A 14,989-nucleotide genomic window follows, 5' to 3' on the forward strand; every position below is an offset into this window, starting at 1 on the left:
GTTTAATAGGTTCGCTGTCTCCGTGAGCAGCTGGTAGAACTCCGAGGTCCTTTACCAAATGAACTTGATGAAAATGAAGAATTTGAAGACGACACCAGCATCACCAGTGATCCAAACACATTGACCTCTTCTCGTACATTTCACACTCTTATCAATATCTGGATCCCTACAGCCTTCCTTACTGGCACGTCTGCAGATGCTCACCATGTTTATCAGGTCAGTTGTAAAAATTTGTGGAGAGTTTTTTCTGAATACAATAAATGCATAAGATGTAAACAACCAAAACATGTAGATTTTAGTAATCATAGATTTTTACAATAAGTTTTGTGGATTATTTTTCATTTTAAGTAATTTTCATTACTCAGCCCAAAATGTCTAGAACGTCTCAAAGTGAAAGCTTGGTGATTTAAAGTTCTCTAGATAAGAAGTATACCATAGTTATTGATAAGTGAAGGCCGTATAACACGCCTCTTCAGTATCCAATACTTGTCTGGAAACTTAGTGTGTTGAGTGTAACTTGGGAAACCAAATGTCTAGTTAGTGTTATTATGGCCAGAACTAGTCCTTCTCATTACCCCTAAAAACAGGTAACAGAAGCAGCAGCTACCACAAAAGGCTGAAGACAACAAGTCATGACACCATACTTTCCTTGCATTTTCTACTTCATCATTCATACTCATCCAAAATTACCATTGTAGGACCAACTCAATTTAGTAATTCTTTTACAGTCTGGGAACAAATTATGAGGATGAAAATTCTGAGAAAAATTCCAGAAACTCTCCAAATTTTTTCTCGGTCTGGGGGCAAATTCCGAGGACGAAATAATGCATAATTTCCGGAGAATTCAAAGAAACTTTTCCCAGTGCCCAGAAAAATTCCGGGGATGGGGGATTTTTTCCGGGTTTGAGAGAGTCGTCTCGTTACCCAGAAATCTCTCATTTTCGGAAGTGCTCTACACCAATTGTTCCAGCTAACGCGGATATCACTGATATTTCCTTTAGCAGACATATGACTCCAGCCTTTCAGGCTACTCACTGATAGTCCCTGTATTCATAACAATGGAGCATAACTAGTTATTAACCAGTGACATTAACTGCTACAAGGAACTGTACAAACATTAACTGCTACAAGGAACTGTACAAACATTAACTGCTACAAGGAACTGTACAAACATTAACTGCTACAAGGAACTGTACAAACATTAACTGCTACAAGGAACTGTATAAACATTAACTGCTACAAGGAACTGTACAAACATTAACTGCTACAAGGAACTGTACAAACATTAACTGCTACAAGGAACTGTACAACCATTAACTGCTACAAGGAACTGTACAAACATTAACTGCTACAAGGAACTGTACAAACATTAACTGCTACAAGGAACTGTACAAGCAAAGGAAGAAAACAGTCCAACAGTCTTTGATGCAATTCCTTACATATTCTTTTTAATTGGGCAATTTATTCAAATTGACAGTGATTATTTAGGAACTCGCAAATCTTGTCACGTGTGAGAAGCTGCTGGGAATCAAACAAACCCAGTTAACTAATTTTTAAGGTAAAAAGGCTTCCTATAATTTTTTTTAATATGCATACAATGATACAGTATTTCCTTCTTTTTGTTATTTGAGAGAAAACCAATGTTCAACTGGGCTCGTGTAAGTGTGAGGAAGCAAAGCCTGTACTGATAGGTCGAAGAAATTATATATGGCCCCAAGAAAGAATATGTGCCCAGTAACCTATCCCAGGAAATAAAATGTCCGGTATTTTATAATCTCCTGTTTTCTGATATATGGATTAAAGTGTCTGTGCCTGTATTCTCTCCTGCTGAATTATTTTACTTGTGTGAAGTGTTAAGGAGCTGGGGTTTCTCTGGTCACTCCCCTCAGCTGTAAGTCATAAACTGGGATTTGCTGCTTCATTCCCTTATTTCTACTGTCATTGGATTATCATGTGTGTGATTATTCCTTTATTGCCTTTTTTTGTGTACATACTGTATATCTCTGGATACCTTACATTGTAAGTGAGAAGTTGAATTTTGGCTGACACATACAATATTAGATGAATGACCATAACTTTGCAAATTTGAACTCTCAATCAGAGCTTTTCCAACAGATTTATATTCGCATCCGAGATGATTTAATGAATGTTTACCGTCGATTTGCTCAGTTCTATGAGCTTCATAAGCAGCTTAAGAAGAAGGATCCAATTGTACTTGATTTTCCACAAAAGAAAACTTTTGGTTATAAGGTAAGACAAATAATTTAGTATACTGTACTATACAGTAATCTCTGTTAAAACACAATTTTATGTCTTAGTGAAAACAAGTTGTACTAAATTGAGGAACACTTTGGAAGAGTAGGGTCCAGTTTCTGTACCCAACTGCACTAACCCTCTTGAGCAGTGACAACATTGGTGGTTGAGAGATGGTGAGTGTTGGCAACATTGTTAGGGAGAACAGGAAGAATCAGCTGTTGCTGCTCTGTGAACAAGAGATGAATATACAGTACTGTGGCACAATAGCTCATTTGTTTCAAATTTTTTTCTTAACCTGTCACCAAATGAACTTAAATAATATGGAAAATATGGGTGAAATTGCAAGCTGTCCTTATAAAGGGATCGCAGGCTACCGAGCAGGAGGCGGCGAGTTGTTCTCTCCTCCCTCCTCCTCCACCACCCGCCACCTTCTTCACCACCTGCTACCTTCTTAACCACCCGCTACCTTCTTCACCACCCATCACCTTCTTCACCACCCGCCACCTTCTTCACCACCCCCCCCCTGCACCACCGCCACTCTCCACTGCTATGCCTATGCACCTAAATGTAATTTTATACAGTACAGTATCTTAACATAATTAATATTTTGTTCCTATTTCATAATATATTCTTAATTAATAATCGATTTTTCGGAGCTGCTCATTTATTTCCGATTCATTCTAAATTCAAATACTTTAATTCATTTTTGAAAAAACAAAAAACGAATTTAGCTGAACTCTGAATAAATGCGGGCACAGTGTACGTATTTTGATATTTAGGACTGTACCGTGATAAAGCATTTACCTTTTACAGATAGGTAACAGAAATAAGCTGAAAAGAACCACACTGTCATTCTACTAGGGAGAATGTACTGTACTAGGAGGGGGAACAGTGCTAAAATATAGCTTTATAGTGTAGACTGCCCTCATGCGTTGACAGAGTGAGAAGGATGCTTGTAGTGTAAACATTCTTCTAATGAAGTTGTTCACTTTTAAACATTGTACAGTATGCTCCATAAGAAGAGACAGACTCTCACTGCAGGTGCTTGATAGCTGTGTATCTTGGTTATTCATTTCATCCCTTTGTCTCTACTGTATACAGTATTGTACTGTATAGTAATATGATTTCTTGCTTCATTCCTATATTGTTTCTTATTATAAAGGATGACAGTGTTGTGGAGGAGCGACGTGTTCGTCTTCAGCTGTACATCAGACAGGTAGTGAACTTGCTCCTTAACTCCAACCCTCAACTCAACGTCTTCACCGGATAAACTCACATTCATCAGCATATTGCCATTTTTTGCGTAAGTTTCCACCTTTCTCAAAAATTTACCTGTACTTTTTTTTTTAGTAATTTTCAATTGTGCATTTTTATATAAATACTCCCAATAGAAGTTATTCTATTTCTATAAAATATGCTCAATAAACCATTAACTGCTTATAATATAAGATGACTTCTAAGAATTTCTTCAACAAAAAACAGTTAATGTAAATCATTGCTCACAGAGTCCAACCGTTTGTACCTTCATATTTTTGGAGGGATTTTCTTTTTCTCATTCTGTTCCTAAATTAAGTACTACTGTTACTGTATAGACAGTAAGTCAGTCTGTAGTCTACAAAAGGACCATTTGTCAATAACATTATTATCACCATTTTATGGCCATTATCCACACTTCATGGGTGAGGCACGATTACCTGATGGCATGGAGTCCCAGCTGCCATCCTTTAAATATGAATCAAGTTTTATGATTGGATGCCCTTCCTATAACCAACCCACTTCTATAGAATGGAAACTGGGCAACATATTCGTATATGGGCTTTAAAGTGCCCTCTTCACTGGCGAGGTAAGGTAGGGTCGTATCTTATTCAGGTCACCAAACATTACAGAGATCATTTAATCCTCACCTACAGTACGTAACTGACATGAACCTTCCTGGGCTCAATTTTGGTGAAATTTGAAACTAACAATGACCAAGTGCTTAGATTTTTTACCACCTACTGTACAGTGTACCCCCTCCCTCTATTCCATTTTTAAGTGTCATGGTGGTGGGGCACTGTGCAGTATATTGAAAAATACTGCTATTTATGTTTTTCAATATTCATGACACTATTGTACAAATACAGTAATACTGTACCCTGGTATTGTGCTGCTTTATTATAGTACTCTTGGTTTTGGAGATAATTTCCTTGATGCAAATTTTCATTGTTAAATAGCTTTTATGTATCATGCCATTGTAAAGCTCTATTATCATAGGTAAATAAAAACAAATAAACAGTTGATTATGATGGATTTGATGCTGTAAACTTCAGCTGATGACTTGTGCCTGGCAGTGCAGATGTCATAGAAACTGGCACATCACCTCCTCCACCGCTATCATCACCACCATTATTGTAGACTGGCTTTTATTGCACACCTTTTTGCATGTTGTTATTGTTTAAAGATATTTTTATTGTAACAGTGTCAAAATAAAGCTCATGAAATTCGATGGGAAGAAATGTCTAGGAGGAAAAAATTACAAACTTTGAGAAATAAGATGAAAAATGTATCGACATGCATGAGACTAAGAAGATAAATGTACAGTACCGTTTATCTGCTGGTAAACTTCAGGTGAACTAGATGTTGAAAATTCCCCTCTATTGTAGACCATAAATTATTCCATTCAGCTATTTCAAGTTCAATATCATTTGTATGGGATATGCAGTTGCTAATGGCTTCTCTTTATCTTGCAGTGATGTGCAACAGACTCAGTGCACTGGTAACAATAGCTCAAGCAGTTGCCCAAGACCGCCAAGGAGAGGAGTTCTCTCTCGATTTTCTGGATCTCGACCTGACCAACAATCCCCAGTACCAGACACACCTCAGTATAATGGTTTATAATCTTTATTCAAATTAACCATAATTATTGGTGTGTTATTCTTTGGCTCAAGTCCAAACATGTGAATATTCTTATGAACCAGACAACGTGTAGTACTCTGTAGGGTGTTTATGACCTTAGATTTGTCCGAGGCGCTCTGTGTATTATTATTATTATAATTATTATTATCCTTAAAAGTCTATGGGGTTAAATGTCCATTAAACCCTTAGGTATTAGTAGCTGTTACTAATCTATTGATCAGTTATATCCTTCCAGTTCAACCATAGACCTTAAAATGGATCTTAGAAACAGCTTTTACCACTTATGGCCGAAACTTAATGAGTCGTGACATCTCAGCAGGTATGTGGCCTGTCCTCTGTCACCAGGTCTCTCATGACACAGTGAAGACATCTCAGGTGGGGAGAGCTAAATTGAGTAACTTTTCTTAATATCACTTGGGAGGTTTACTAATCTTTAACCAGATAATTATGTTTAATTAAAAATTACACTCTGGGTGGTTGAGAAAAAGAGGTCTGTGTTTTTTGCTTAAAATGACCCCAATCAATGTAAAACACAGAAAACATAAAATTTTTAAACTCACTCACTATGTGTCTGTGTGTGGAAATAGTTATGGAGATGTTGTTGGTCAGGAGGTTCAGCACATATTGATGGTGAAAGAGATGATATATAATGCTTCTGTGATTAGCCTCCTCTTCCTCTTGTCTAATACTCCTCAAGATCTAAATTTTCTCAGGTATTATTCCATTAACCAGAGCCAAAGGTTTATTACATCCTTACAACACACTTCTCTCTCTGACCTGCTAGTTACTTGAAAGACTCACCATTTTTAACAACTTCATAATCTTGTAAGTGCTTCTGAACTGTCTTTCTCGTCAGAAATCTGCTGTTTCTTTCCTTAGGAGAAGAATTTTTTAAGGTGACTGGTCAGAGATGCTGTTGTAATAGAGAAGAAATTCTTGCAGCTGTCTCCTCATTCTTGTTTTTAAATCAGGTTTAAACTTGTCAGTTTCCATGTTGACCAGATGTGGTTAGAAATGCTGGAAACCTTTCTCTTAAGTCATGTTTGATGATTCAAGAGAGGAACATAAGTATCCAGCCTATTAATTTTTCCTGGTAATTTAGTTAATTAAGGGAATAAGGTTCAATGTAATTTCACTTATATATAATCATCTGCTAGAGAGATGAGTGATCCCATGATAGAGATCCGTTCCCAGGAAATCCTGTTCAGTTTAATCACAATGCAGTATTACTAAATCCTTAGAAGTTTGGGAGATTGCCTCTTGTTTTCCAGTCCTTTTGGCAGGGGGAACTTCATCATCCTCTTGAGAGGAAATGGATACTGATGGAATGATTCCCTTCTAATTCATGTTCCTGATGCACCTGGAGAGACTCAGGGTAATTCCTGTCAAAATTTTAGTGGTGAAATGCTTAAGCCAAGTGGATCCTCTCTTAACACAGAGAGAAATATTCACTGGCAGTGAGAGAAGGTTAAAAGGAAAGAACAGTAGTTCTTTAGCTTTAGTGATGGAGTTGATATCTTTTCTTGAAATCTGGATTATGAGTTGGTCTCTAGGAGAAATACACTCCATGTTCCTCATGGATGACACATCTGCAATAGCATGCATATGAGTACAGATCACCAGGTGGAAATATCCAGCGAGATATTTCAGTTGGCATCAGAAATTTTCTTTTTCATTGTGGTAAGGCATATAGAGAAATTTAAAGAAGAAAAAACATTTGAGGAACAAGGTGCCGCACTCTGATTGGATGGTAGATTCAAAGTGATTCTTATGGATTCTGCCTCCCAGTATTTACACTAGTGTTTCCACAGAATGATTCTGTAGGGAAGGGCAAACTGTATTCTCTTTAGTTTGGAATTTCCATTCCTGTTTTGACTGTTGCAACATTCACATACCTGACTGATTCAAGTTCATTCCATATGTGAGACACTGCCTTTTCATTTAAGGTATTGCAGAGCAGATACCTAAAACAATGTTGCTTTAGGACAGTTGTACCTTGCCCTTGCTGTGTAAATACCTCCCTCAACAAGGTGCATGTCACTTAACCTCACTTAACCTATATTTAGCTGGTTTTAGATACATGATTCATCTAGCACAGACATAAGTTCATAAATGATGGGTTGTTTCTTGAAATCCCATTTATGGCTTAGTCTGGATGAAGGGGTACCAGGGCATGTTGCAGGGGTAGAGGTAACAGTGTTTGATCTTGGGAAGTCACAAGATGGCCAACATCAAAGAACAGGTGGAGTACAGACTGCTAATGTGATAATTCATTAGTATTTGGTCGTGAGTGGTCCAAATTTTCCTTCCAAGACATATTTTTAAGGGCTGTAGTTGCAGTGGGAAGGTGTACCTAGTGTGTGAGTCGCCTAGTCCAAACTCGGTCATAAAATGGAATTTCTAGGATCAGTCCATCATTTATAATTTTCTATTATGCATATCATTGAACTTTTCTACTCATAATTATTACCTCATATTTGTTATATAATGTTACACATATAGTAAAGTTGTATACTAGCTACTGTATATTAGTTTTCCTATTAACTTGAGAACTGTGTGTGCTTGAGGTGACATGTAATGTATGTTTCACTTCATCTTGTTCAACAAGAAGAGAAACATGGTGATGTATTTTCTTAATTTAACCCCAAGTGAAGGAGCTTTTTATGTAGACTCTTTGCTCCAATGGAAAAATTGAAAGTTTTAAAATATGGGCAAAATTCTAAAATGTTCTTATGAAAAGGACAAGTTTTGCTCATTGAAGACAGTGGTGTGAACGGATTCCCTGTATGCCTGACAAGAGCCATGAACAATGAGGGAGATACTGTTTATGTAACCAGGTGGAAGTGGGGGACAGCTTTAGATCTTTTTTTAGTGTTATATTTTTGTATGATCAGCCTTTTGATAGTGGACATTACATCATAAAAATATCCTCAATAATAGAAAAAAAATATGATACAGTAGGGTTGATACATCACATTTGATTTATCACGAGTAACTACATTACTCCCATTATTTTTCATACTCGCTGATCAGTGCAATACATCACAAGTTTAATTTTCCCCCCACCAGAAGAATCGATGCACCATCGCATGCTGTCTTTCCAAGTGTCTCCCGCCACTTTTATATTCTCTCAGCTATTTGCTAGCTTCCCTATTGTGTAGACGTGTGTATCAACACTCTTGTTTTTAGACTTTATCTAATTTTCAGTGTGTTGTATTCACACTTTTACAATGTCCACGCATCCTACAATGATCCCTTGTCCAAGTGCACCTTTCAAGAAAAAAGGAAGAACTTCATTGTTGAAGAAAAAGTTAAAATCTTGAATGAACCAGGACCTACTCCAGCATCTGTGTCAGAGTCATCATGGGCGGAGGTGGCAACAACAGACAGGGAGGAGGTGGCAACAGCGGTCAGGGAGGAGGTGGCAACAGCAGACAGGAGGAGGTGGCAACAGCAGTCAGGGAGGAGGTGGCAACAGCAGTCAGGGCGGAGGTGGCAACAACAGACAGGGAGGAGGTGGCAACAGCGGTCAGGGAGGAGGTGGCAACAGCAGAAAGGGAGGAGGTGGCAACAGCAGTCAGGGAGGAGGTGGCAACAGAGGACAGGGAGGAGGTGGCAACAGAGGACAAGGAGGAGGTGGCAACAGCAGTCAGGGAGGAGGTGGCAACAGCAGTCAAGGAGGAGGTGGCAACAGAGGACAGGGAGGATGTGGCAACAGCAGACAGGGAGGAGGTGGCACTAGAGTACAGGAGGAGGTGGCAACAGAGGACAGGGAAGAGGTGGCAAGCAGCAGGTGGCAACAGCAAGGAGGAGGTGGCAACAGCAGTCAAGGAGGAGGTGGCAACAGAGGACAGGAGGAGGTGGCACAGCAGTCAAGGAGGAGGTGGCAACAGAGGACAGGGAGGAGGTGGCAACAGACAGGGAGGAGGTGGCACTAGAGTACAGGGAGGAGGGAGGATGTGGCAACAGCAGACAGGGAGGAGGTGGCAACAGAGGACAGGGAGGAGGTGGCAACAGAGGACAGGGAAGAGGTGGCAACAGCAGACAGGGAGGAGGTGGCACTAGAGGACAAGGAGGAGGTGGCAACAGAGGACAGTGGACAGGGGGGGAGGAGGTGTGGCACAGCTTTCTTGATGTTAAATACTCTCCAGAATTGTTTGAACAGTATTTTTTGCTGTGCCAACTGTTGATCCTCATCTTCTTCGCTCTTGCTATCGGTGGTGGTGTCACTCAGGTTACGCAACTCTTCCCTGGTGTTGGTGTAGTCGTTCAGGAGTTTGAATGTTTTTGTTGAGAATGCAGCTTTTACATTACAGATTAACTCTTGGTCCATGGGCTGTAATATAGACGTAGTGTTGGGAGGAAGGAAGACCACTTTTACGTTGGGGTGACGATCTAACAGTAGGGGCGAGTGTCCTGGTGCGTTGTCCAGCAGCAACAAAATCTTGAATGGCACATTCTGTCGCTCACAGAATTTCTTTACATCGGGAACAAAACAGTCATCAAACCAGGAGAGGGACAGTGTAGAGAACATCCACGCCTTACGTGCGGTCAGCCAGTGGACATTTAGTTTGGTCATGTCCATGGTTTTGTAGGCGTGCGGCTTGCGTGCTGTGTGGATCACCGATAACTTGAGCTTACAGGTACCGGAGGCATTGGTGGTAAACAGGACGGTGATGCGTTCCTTCTGCATCTTCCGGCCCCGAATCCTGCTGGCATTCTTTACAACGAAGGACTTGGAAGGTAGCTTTTTCCAGAAAAGACCAGATTCGTCCATGTTAAACACCTGGTCGTCACTGTACTGTCCTTCCTCCATAATCTCACGTAAAAACGGAGGAAATTCCCGAGCCGCAGCACGATCAGCACTCGCTTCTTCACCACCAATGTTTATATTGGTGATCTTGTTCCAGATCTTAAACCTCTGTAACCACCCAGAGGAAGCATTAAAGGGTTTGGGCTCTGTAATTCCCATCTTTCGTGCCACTGCAATGTACAGTTCACGTGCGTAGTCCTTAACAGAGCGCGTGTCGACCGCCATGTTCCGTCGCGCCTGACGCACCAAGTACCTCACAAGTAATTTTTCTGTCTTGAGAAGCACCTGGTTGTGAAAATACTTGATCATAGAAGCACCTGTAGACTTTGTGATCTTCATGTGCTCCTTTATCTTGGCTGCATCCTTCTTTATTGTTCGAATCGTAGATTCATTCACACCATGCTGGCGCGCCAAATCAACCTGCCTTGTTCCTTTCTCCAACTCTTGGATGATGGTATACTTCACCTCGTAGCTTACTTGGGTCCAGGTAAGGAAAGGTTTCTCTCTGGGGGTGGTGGTCCGGCGGAAGCCATTTTACGGAACAATGGATGCACGTTTACACGGTGTGGCCTTGAGGGATGAAACTGCCGCGGCTAGGTCAAGCGTCGTCTTTCCTCCCTCCCTCCCTCCCCCGGGTGGACACGTCATAATACTTTAAGCCAATTACTGCTAGCAGCAGAGGGGGGTAGTGATGCATGGCCAATCACAGGTCTGATACGTCATATGACGTCAGTGATAACACAACAAAGACACACACTGCGCAACCTTACCGCGCCGCTTGCCCAAGCGGAGGGAGGAGGAGGGAGAGGCGAGGAGCACAGGCAGGCAGGCGGGCGGGTGGTGGGTGGGGCGAATCTAAAAATAGCGTCGCGCCGGACACTCTCCGCGTAATGGGGTTCACGTACCGCGTAATGTGAGCACGTTAGGTTCTGGCAAGGCACCGCGTAAACGTGGAAACCCGGAATGTGGGACCGCGTAAAGTGAGGGTTAACTGTATATATATAATTTTTTTTTTTTTTTTTTATTTTATATATATATACAGTTATATATACATATTATTATATTGTTGAGTTATTATGTTATTGTTATTATTATTATTATTATTATTACATATACATATATATACATATATACGTTATATATATATATATATATATATATATATATATATATATATATATATATATATATATTTATATATATATATATTATATATTTATATATGAAAGACTGCTTAACTTAATACCCTCGTTAACGTAATTTCGATTAACGAACTGCCTTCCATAAGGATCTTCAATTCGTTTAACGAAAAAAATTTCGCTTAACGAACTTCTTACGAACCGACCTCAACATGTTTTCGCTTGCACTGACCGGGCAACCAGCTTTAGTATCAGTCCGCCAATACATTAATCGGTTCTAGGGCTTAAATTCCTTACTATTTTTGTAAATATCAAGAAGTTTATACTATTCAATAATTTTAAAAGTTTAATATTCAATTTTTTAGTCATTTTACCAATTATTGAACACACTAGTTGCAAGTGACTATTTACCGCCGCATCCATTTAACACAGCAAACAGGAGTTATTCTCTCTCTGTTTTCACTGGAGGTAACATCTTGCTTGAGACTCGATTCAACTAAACGTTTTTTTTCTGTGTTTCCAAGCAAATTATTGGTCATTTTGAAATATATTTTACATATTGACAATATATAATGCAGTGCAGTGTTGATTTAAAGAAAATAATCTTGAATTACACCAGAGAGCTAAAATTTTATGGGTGAAATGGCACCATGGAGTAACTTCTCTTCCACTCCAATGCCTTCTCTTCTTCCTTCTCCTCCACCCCCATTCTAAATCCCATCATCATCATCATCATCCAGGAGCCTTCTACATACACACCTCAAAGTAAGTGAACTTTTCTACCATTTTTGTTGAATTTAGGAAATTTTCGGTGAGCTGGAACCAATTACCCAAAAACCCATTAAAACAATGGTTTCGGTTAACGAACTTTTCGCTTAACGAACGACCTTCTGGAACGGATTGAGTTCGTTAACGGAGGGGTCACTATATACAGTACTGTATATATATTTCGTTATCATTAATGGTCTAATATTTTGTGTACAGCCTTTGTATTTTCGCGAGGCAAACAGGAACTAAAGCAAGAACTGTTTTAAGCTTTTCATAAACAGGGTTAAGAAAGTACAGTGGGGGGTCAAAAGTTTGCACCTTCCCAAAATGAAGCAGCATCAGCCCCTACTGAGATGAAACGGTTCAGGCAAGTCTGTTTAGAGACTCAGCCATGTGAATCAGTTTCACCATGGAGAGTGAACTTTTGTCCCCAACTGTACATCATGAGAATTTTATGTTTCCTTTGTTTTTTTTATGATGTAATGGCCAAAATGTGTGTGTACTTATTGCTTTATCATTTATTTATGTTTTTATTTATTTCTTTATTTATGTTAAATAAAAATTCAGGCTAATATTATTTCTGCCTCCCGAAATGAAGTTGGTCCCTCTGCCCATGGAAGGCCATACTGTACTGTATAGAACTTAGCAAGTTACCAGACTAGGGGGAAATACCCACATATACTATTTTGCTTAATGAGATAAAAATACAAAAGTGATTCTACGGGAACACTAAAGAGATGGAGAACAAACTCCTCTGAATGCCCTTATGTAGGTATGCTACCAGGGAAAATGGCTAGGAGCTAAGCGACAGTGCAAATAAGCACTGTTTGTTCTGGGAAAGGTATATATAACCTGGCTGCCTCCATTGAAAAATTAGGCCGTACATAACCAGCTGCTAGAACCTGTGAATGGGTCTTGTTTGCTATATGATCTGACATAAAGAAGGATAGAGTAACCGTTATATAGGAAGTATGTGCATAACTGATGGATAAGTATGATAAAGCACAAGTGTATGAAGGCACATGAATGTATGACAAAGCAAGATTAAGATGCAGCATAAGTGTATGGGGGAATATAAGTGCATGGTGAAGCATGATTTTATGAGGGAGTAGGAGTGTATGATACTTGAGTGTACGAGAGGTCATGGGTGTACAAGGTTGTATAAGTGCATGCTGAAGTATGAGTGTATGTTGCAACATAAGTATGAAAGCATGGGTTTATAAAGTGTATGATGAAGTATGAGTGATGCAGCATGAGTGCATGATGAAACATGAGGGAGCATGAGTGTATAAGATCATGTGTGTATGATAAAGCATGAGGGAGTGTGAGTGTATGATAAAGCATGAGGGAGTGTGAGTGTATGCTAAAGCATGAGGGAGTGTGAGTGTATGATAAAGCATGAGGGAAAAGAAGTGTATGATAAAGCAAGAGGAGTGTGAGTATGATAAAGCATGAGGAGTAGCGTATGATAAAACATGAGGGCGTGCATATGATAAACATGAGGAGTGTGGGCGTATGATAAAGCATGAAGTGTGGGCTATGATAAAGCATGAGGAGTGTATGATAAAGCATGAGGGTATGGGCGTATGATAAAGCATGAGGGCGTATGATAAAGCATGAAGTGTGGGCGTATGATAAAGCATGAAGTGTGGGCGATGATAAAGCATGAAAGTGTGGGCGTATGATAAAGCATGAGGGAGGCGTATGATAAAGCATGAAAGTGTGGGCGTATGATAAAGCATGAGGGAAGTGTGGGCTATGATAAAACATGAAAGAGTGCGCATGATAAAGCATAGGAGTGTGGGCGTATAATAAAGCATGAGGATTGTGGGCGATGATAAAGCATAATAAGTGTGGGCGTATGATAAAGCATAGAAAGTGTGGGCAATGATAAAACATGAAGTGTAGGCGTATGATAAAGCATGAAGTGTGGGCGTATGATAAAGCATGAAGTGTGGGCGTATGATAAAACATAGTGTGGGCGTATGATAAAGCATGAGAAGTGGGCGTATGATAAAGCATGATGAGGCGTACATGATAAAGCATAGTGAGTGTGGGCATATAAAAGCATGAGGAGTGGGCGTATGATAAAGCATGAGGAGTGTGGGCGTATGATAAAGCATGAAAGTGTGGGCGTATGATAAAGCATGAGGGAGTGTGGGCGTATGATAAAGCATGAGGTGTGGGCGTATGAAAGCATGAGGGAGTGTGGGCGTATGATAAAAGACATGAGGAGGTGGGCGTATGATAAAGCATGAGAGGTGGGCGTATGATAAAGCATGAGGGAGTGTGGGCGATGATAAGCGCATGAGGAGTGTGGGCGTATGATAAAGCATGAGGGAGGTGGGCGTATGATAAAGCATGAGGAGTGGGCGTATGATAAAGCATGAGGAGTGGGCGATGATAAAGCATGAGTGAGTATGGGCATGATAAAGCAGAGGAGGTGGGCGTATGATAAAGCATGAGGAGTGTGGGCGTATGATAAAGCATGAGGAGTGTGGCGGATAAAGCATGAGAGAGTGTGGGCGTATGATAAAGCATGAGGAGTGTGGGCGTATGTACAAAGCATGAGGGAGTGTGGGCGTATGATAAAACATGAGGGAGTGGGCGTATGATAAAGCATGAGGGAGTGTAGGCGTATGATAAAGCATGAGGAGTGTGGGCGTATGATAAAGCATGAGGGAGTGTGGGCGTATGATAAAGCACATGAGGGTGTGGGCGTATGATAAAGCATGAGGGAGTGGGCGTATGATAAAGCATGAGGGAGTGGCGTATGATAAAAGCATGAGGGAGTGTGGGCGTATGATAAAGCACCAGGGTGTGGGCGTAGAGGAAAAAGCATGAGAGTGGGCATGATAAAGCATGTGAGGAGTGTGGGCGTATGATAAAGCATGGAGTCGTATGTGAGGTGTGGGCGTATGATAAAGCATGAGGAGTGTGGGCGTATGATAAAGCATGAGGGTGTGGGCGTATGATAAAGCATGAGGAGTGTGGGCGTATGATAAAGCATGAGGAGTGTGGGCGTATGATAAAGCATGAGGTGTGGGCGTATGATAAAGCATGAGGAGTGTGGGCGTAATGATAAAGCATGAGGAGTGTGGGCGTATGATAAAGCATG

General features: G+C 40.4%; 1 protein-coding gene across 1 annotated transcript in view; it reads left to right on the forward strand.

The window, feature by feature from the left end:
* The window catches only part of LOC121865641 (sorting nexin-29-like), a 36,330-nt gene extending 32,767 nt beyond the window's left edge, over nt 1-3,563 (forward strand). Inside the window, 4 exon segments of the mRNA XM_042365164.1 lie at nt 10-216; nt 2,116-2,250; nt 3,419-3,508; nt 3,510-3,563. Of these exon segments, the coding sequence (XP_042221098.1) occupies nt 10-216; nt 2,116-2,250; nt 3,419-3,508; nt 3,510-3,563 (486 nt within the window).
* Nucleotides 3,564-14,989: the final 11,426 nt, after the last annotated feature.

The sequence above is a fragment of the Homarus americanus genome, unplaced genomic scaffold, assembly GCF_018991925.1.
Source record: "Homarus americanus isolate GMGI-L3 unplaced genomic scaffold, GMGI_Hamer_2.0 scaffold12409, whole genome shotgun sequence".
NCBI classification, from domain to species: Eukaryota; Metazoa; Arthropoda; class Malacostraca; order Decapoda; family Nephropidae; genus Homarus; species Homarus americanus.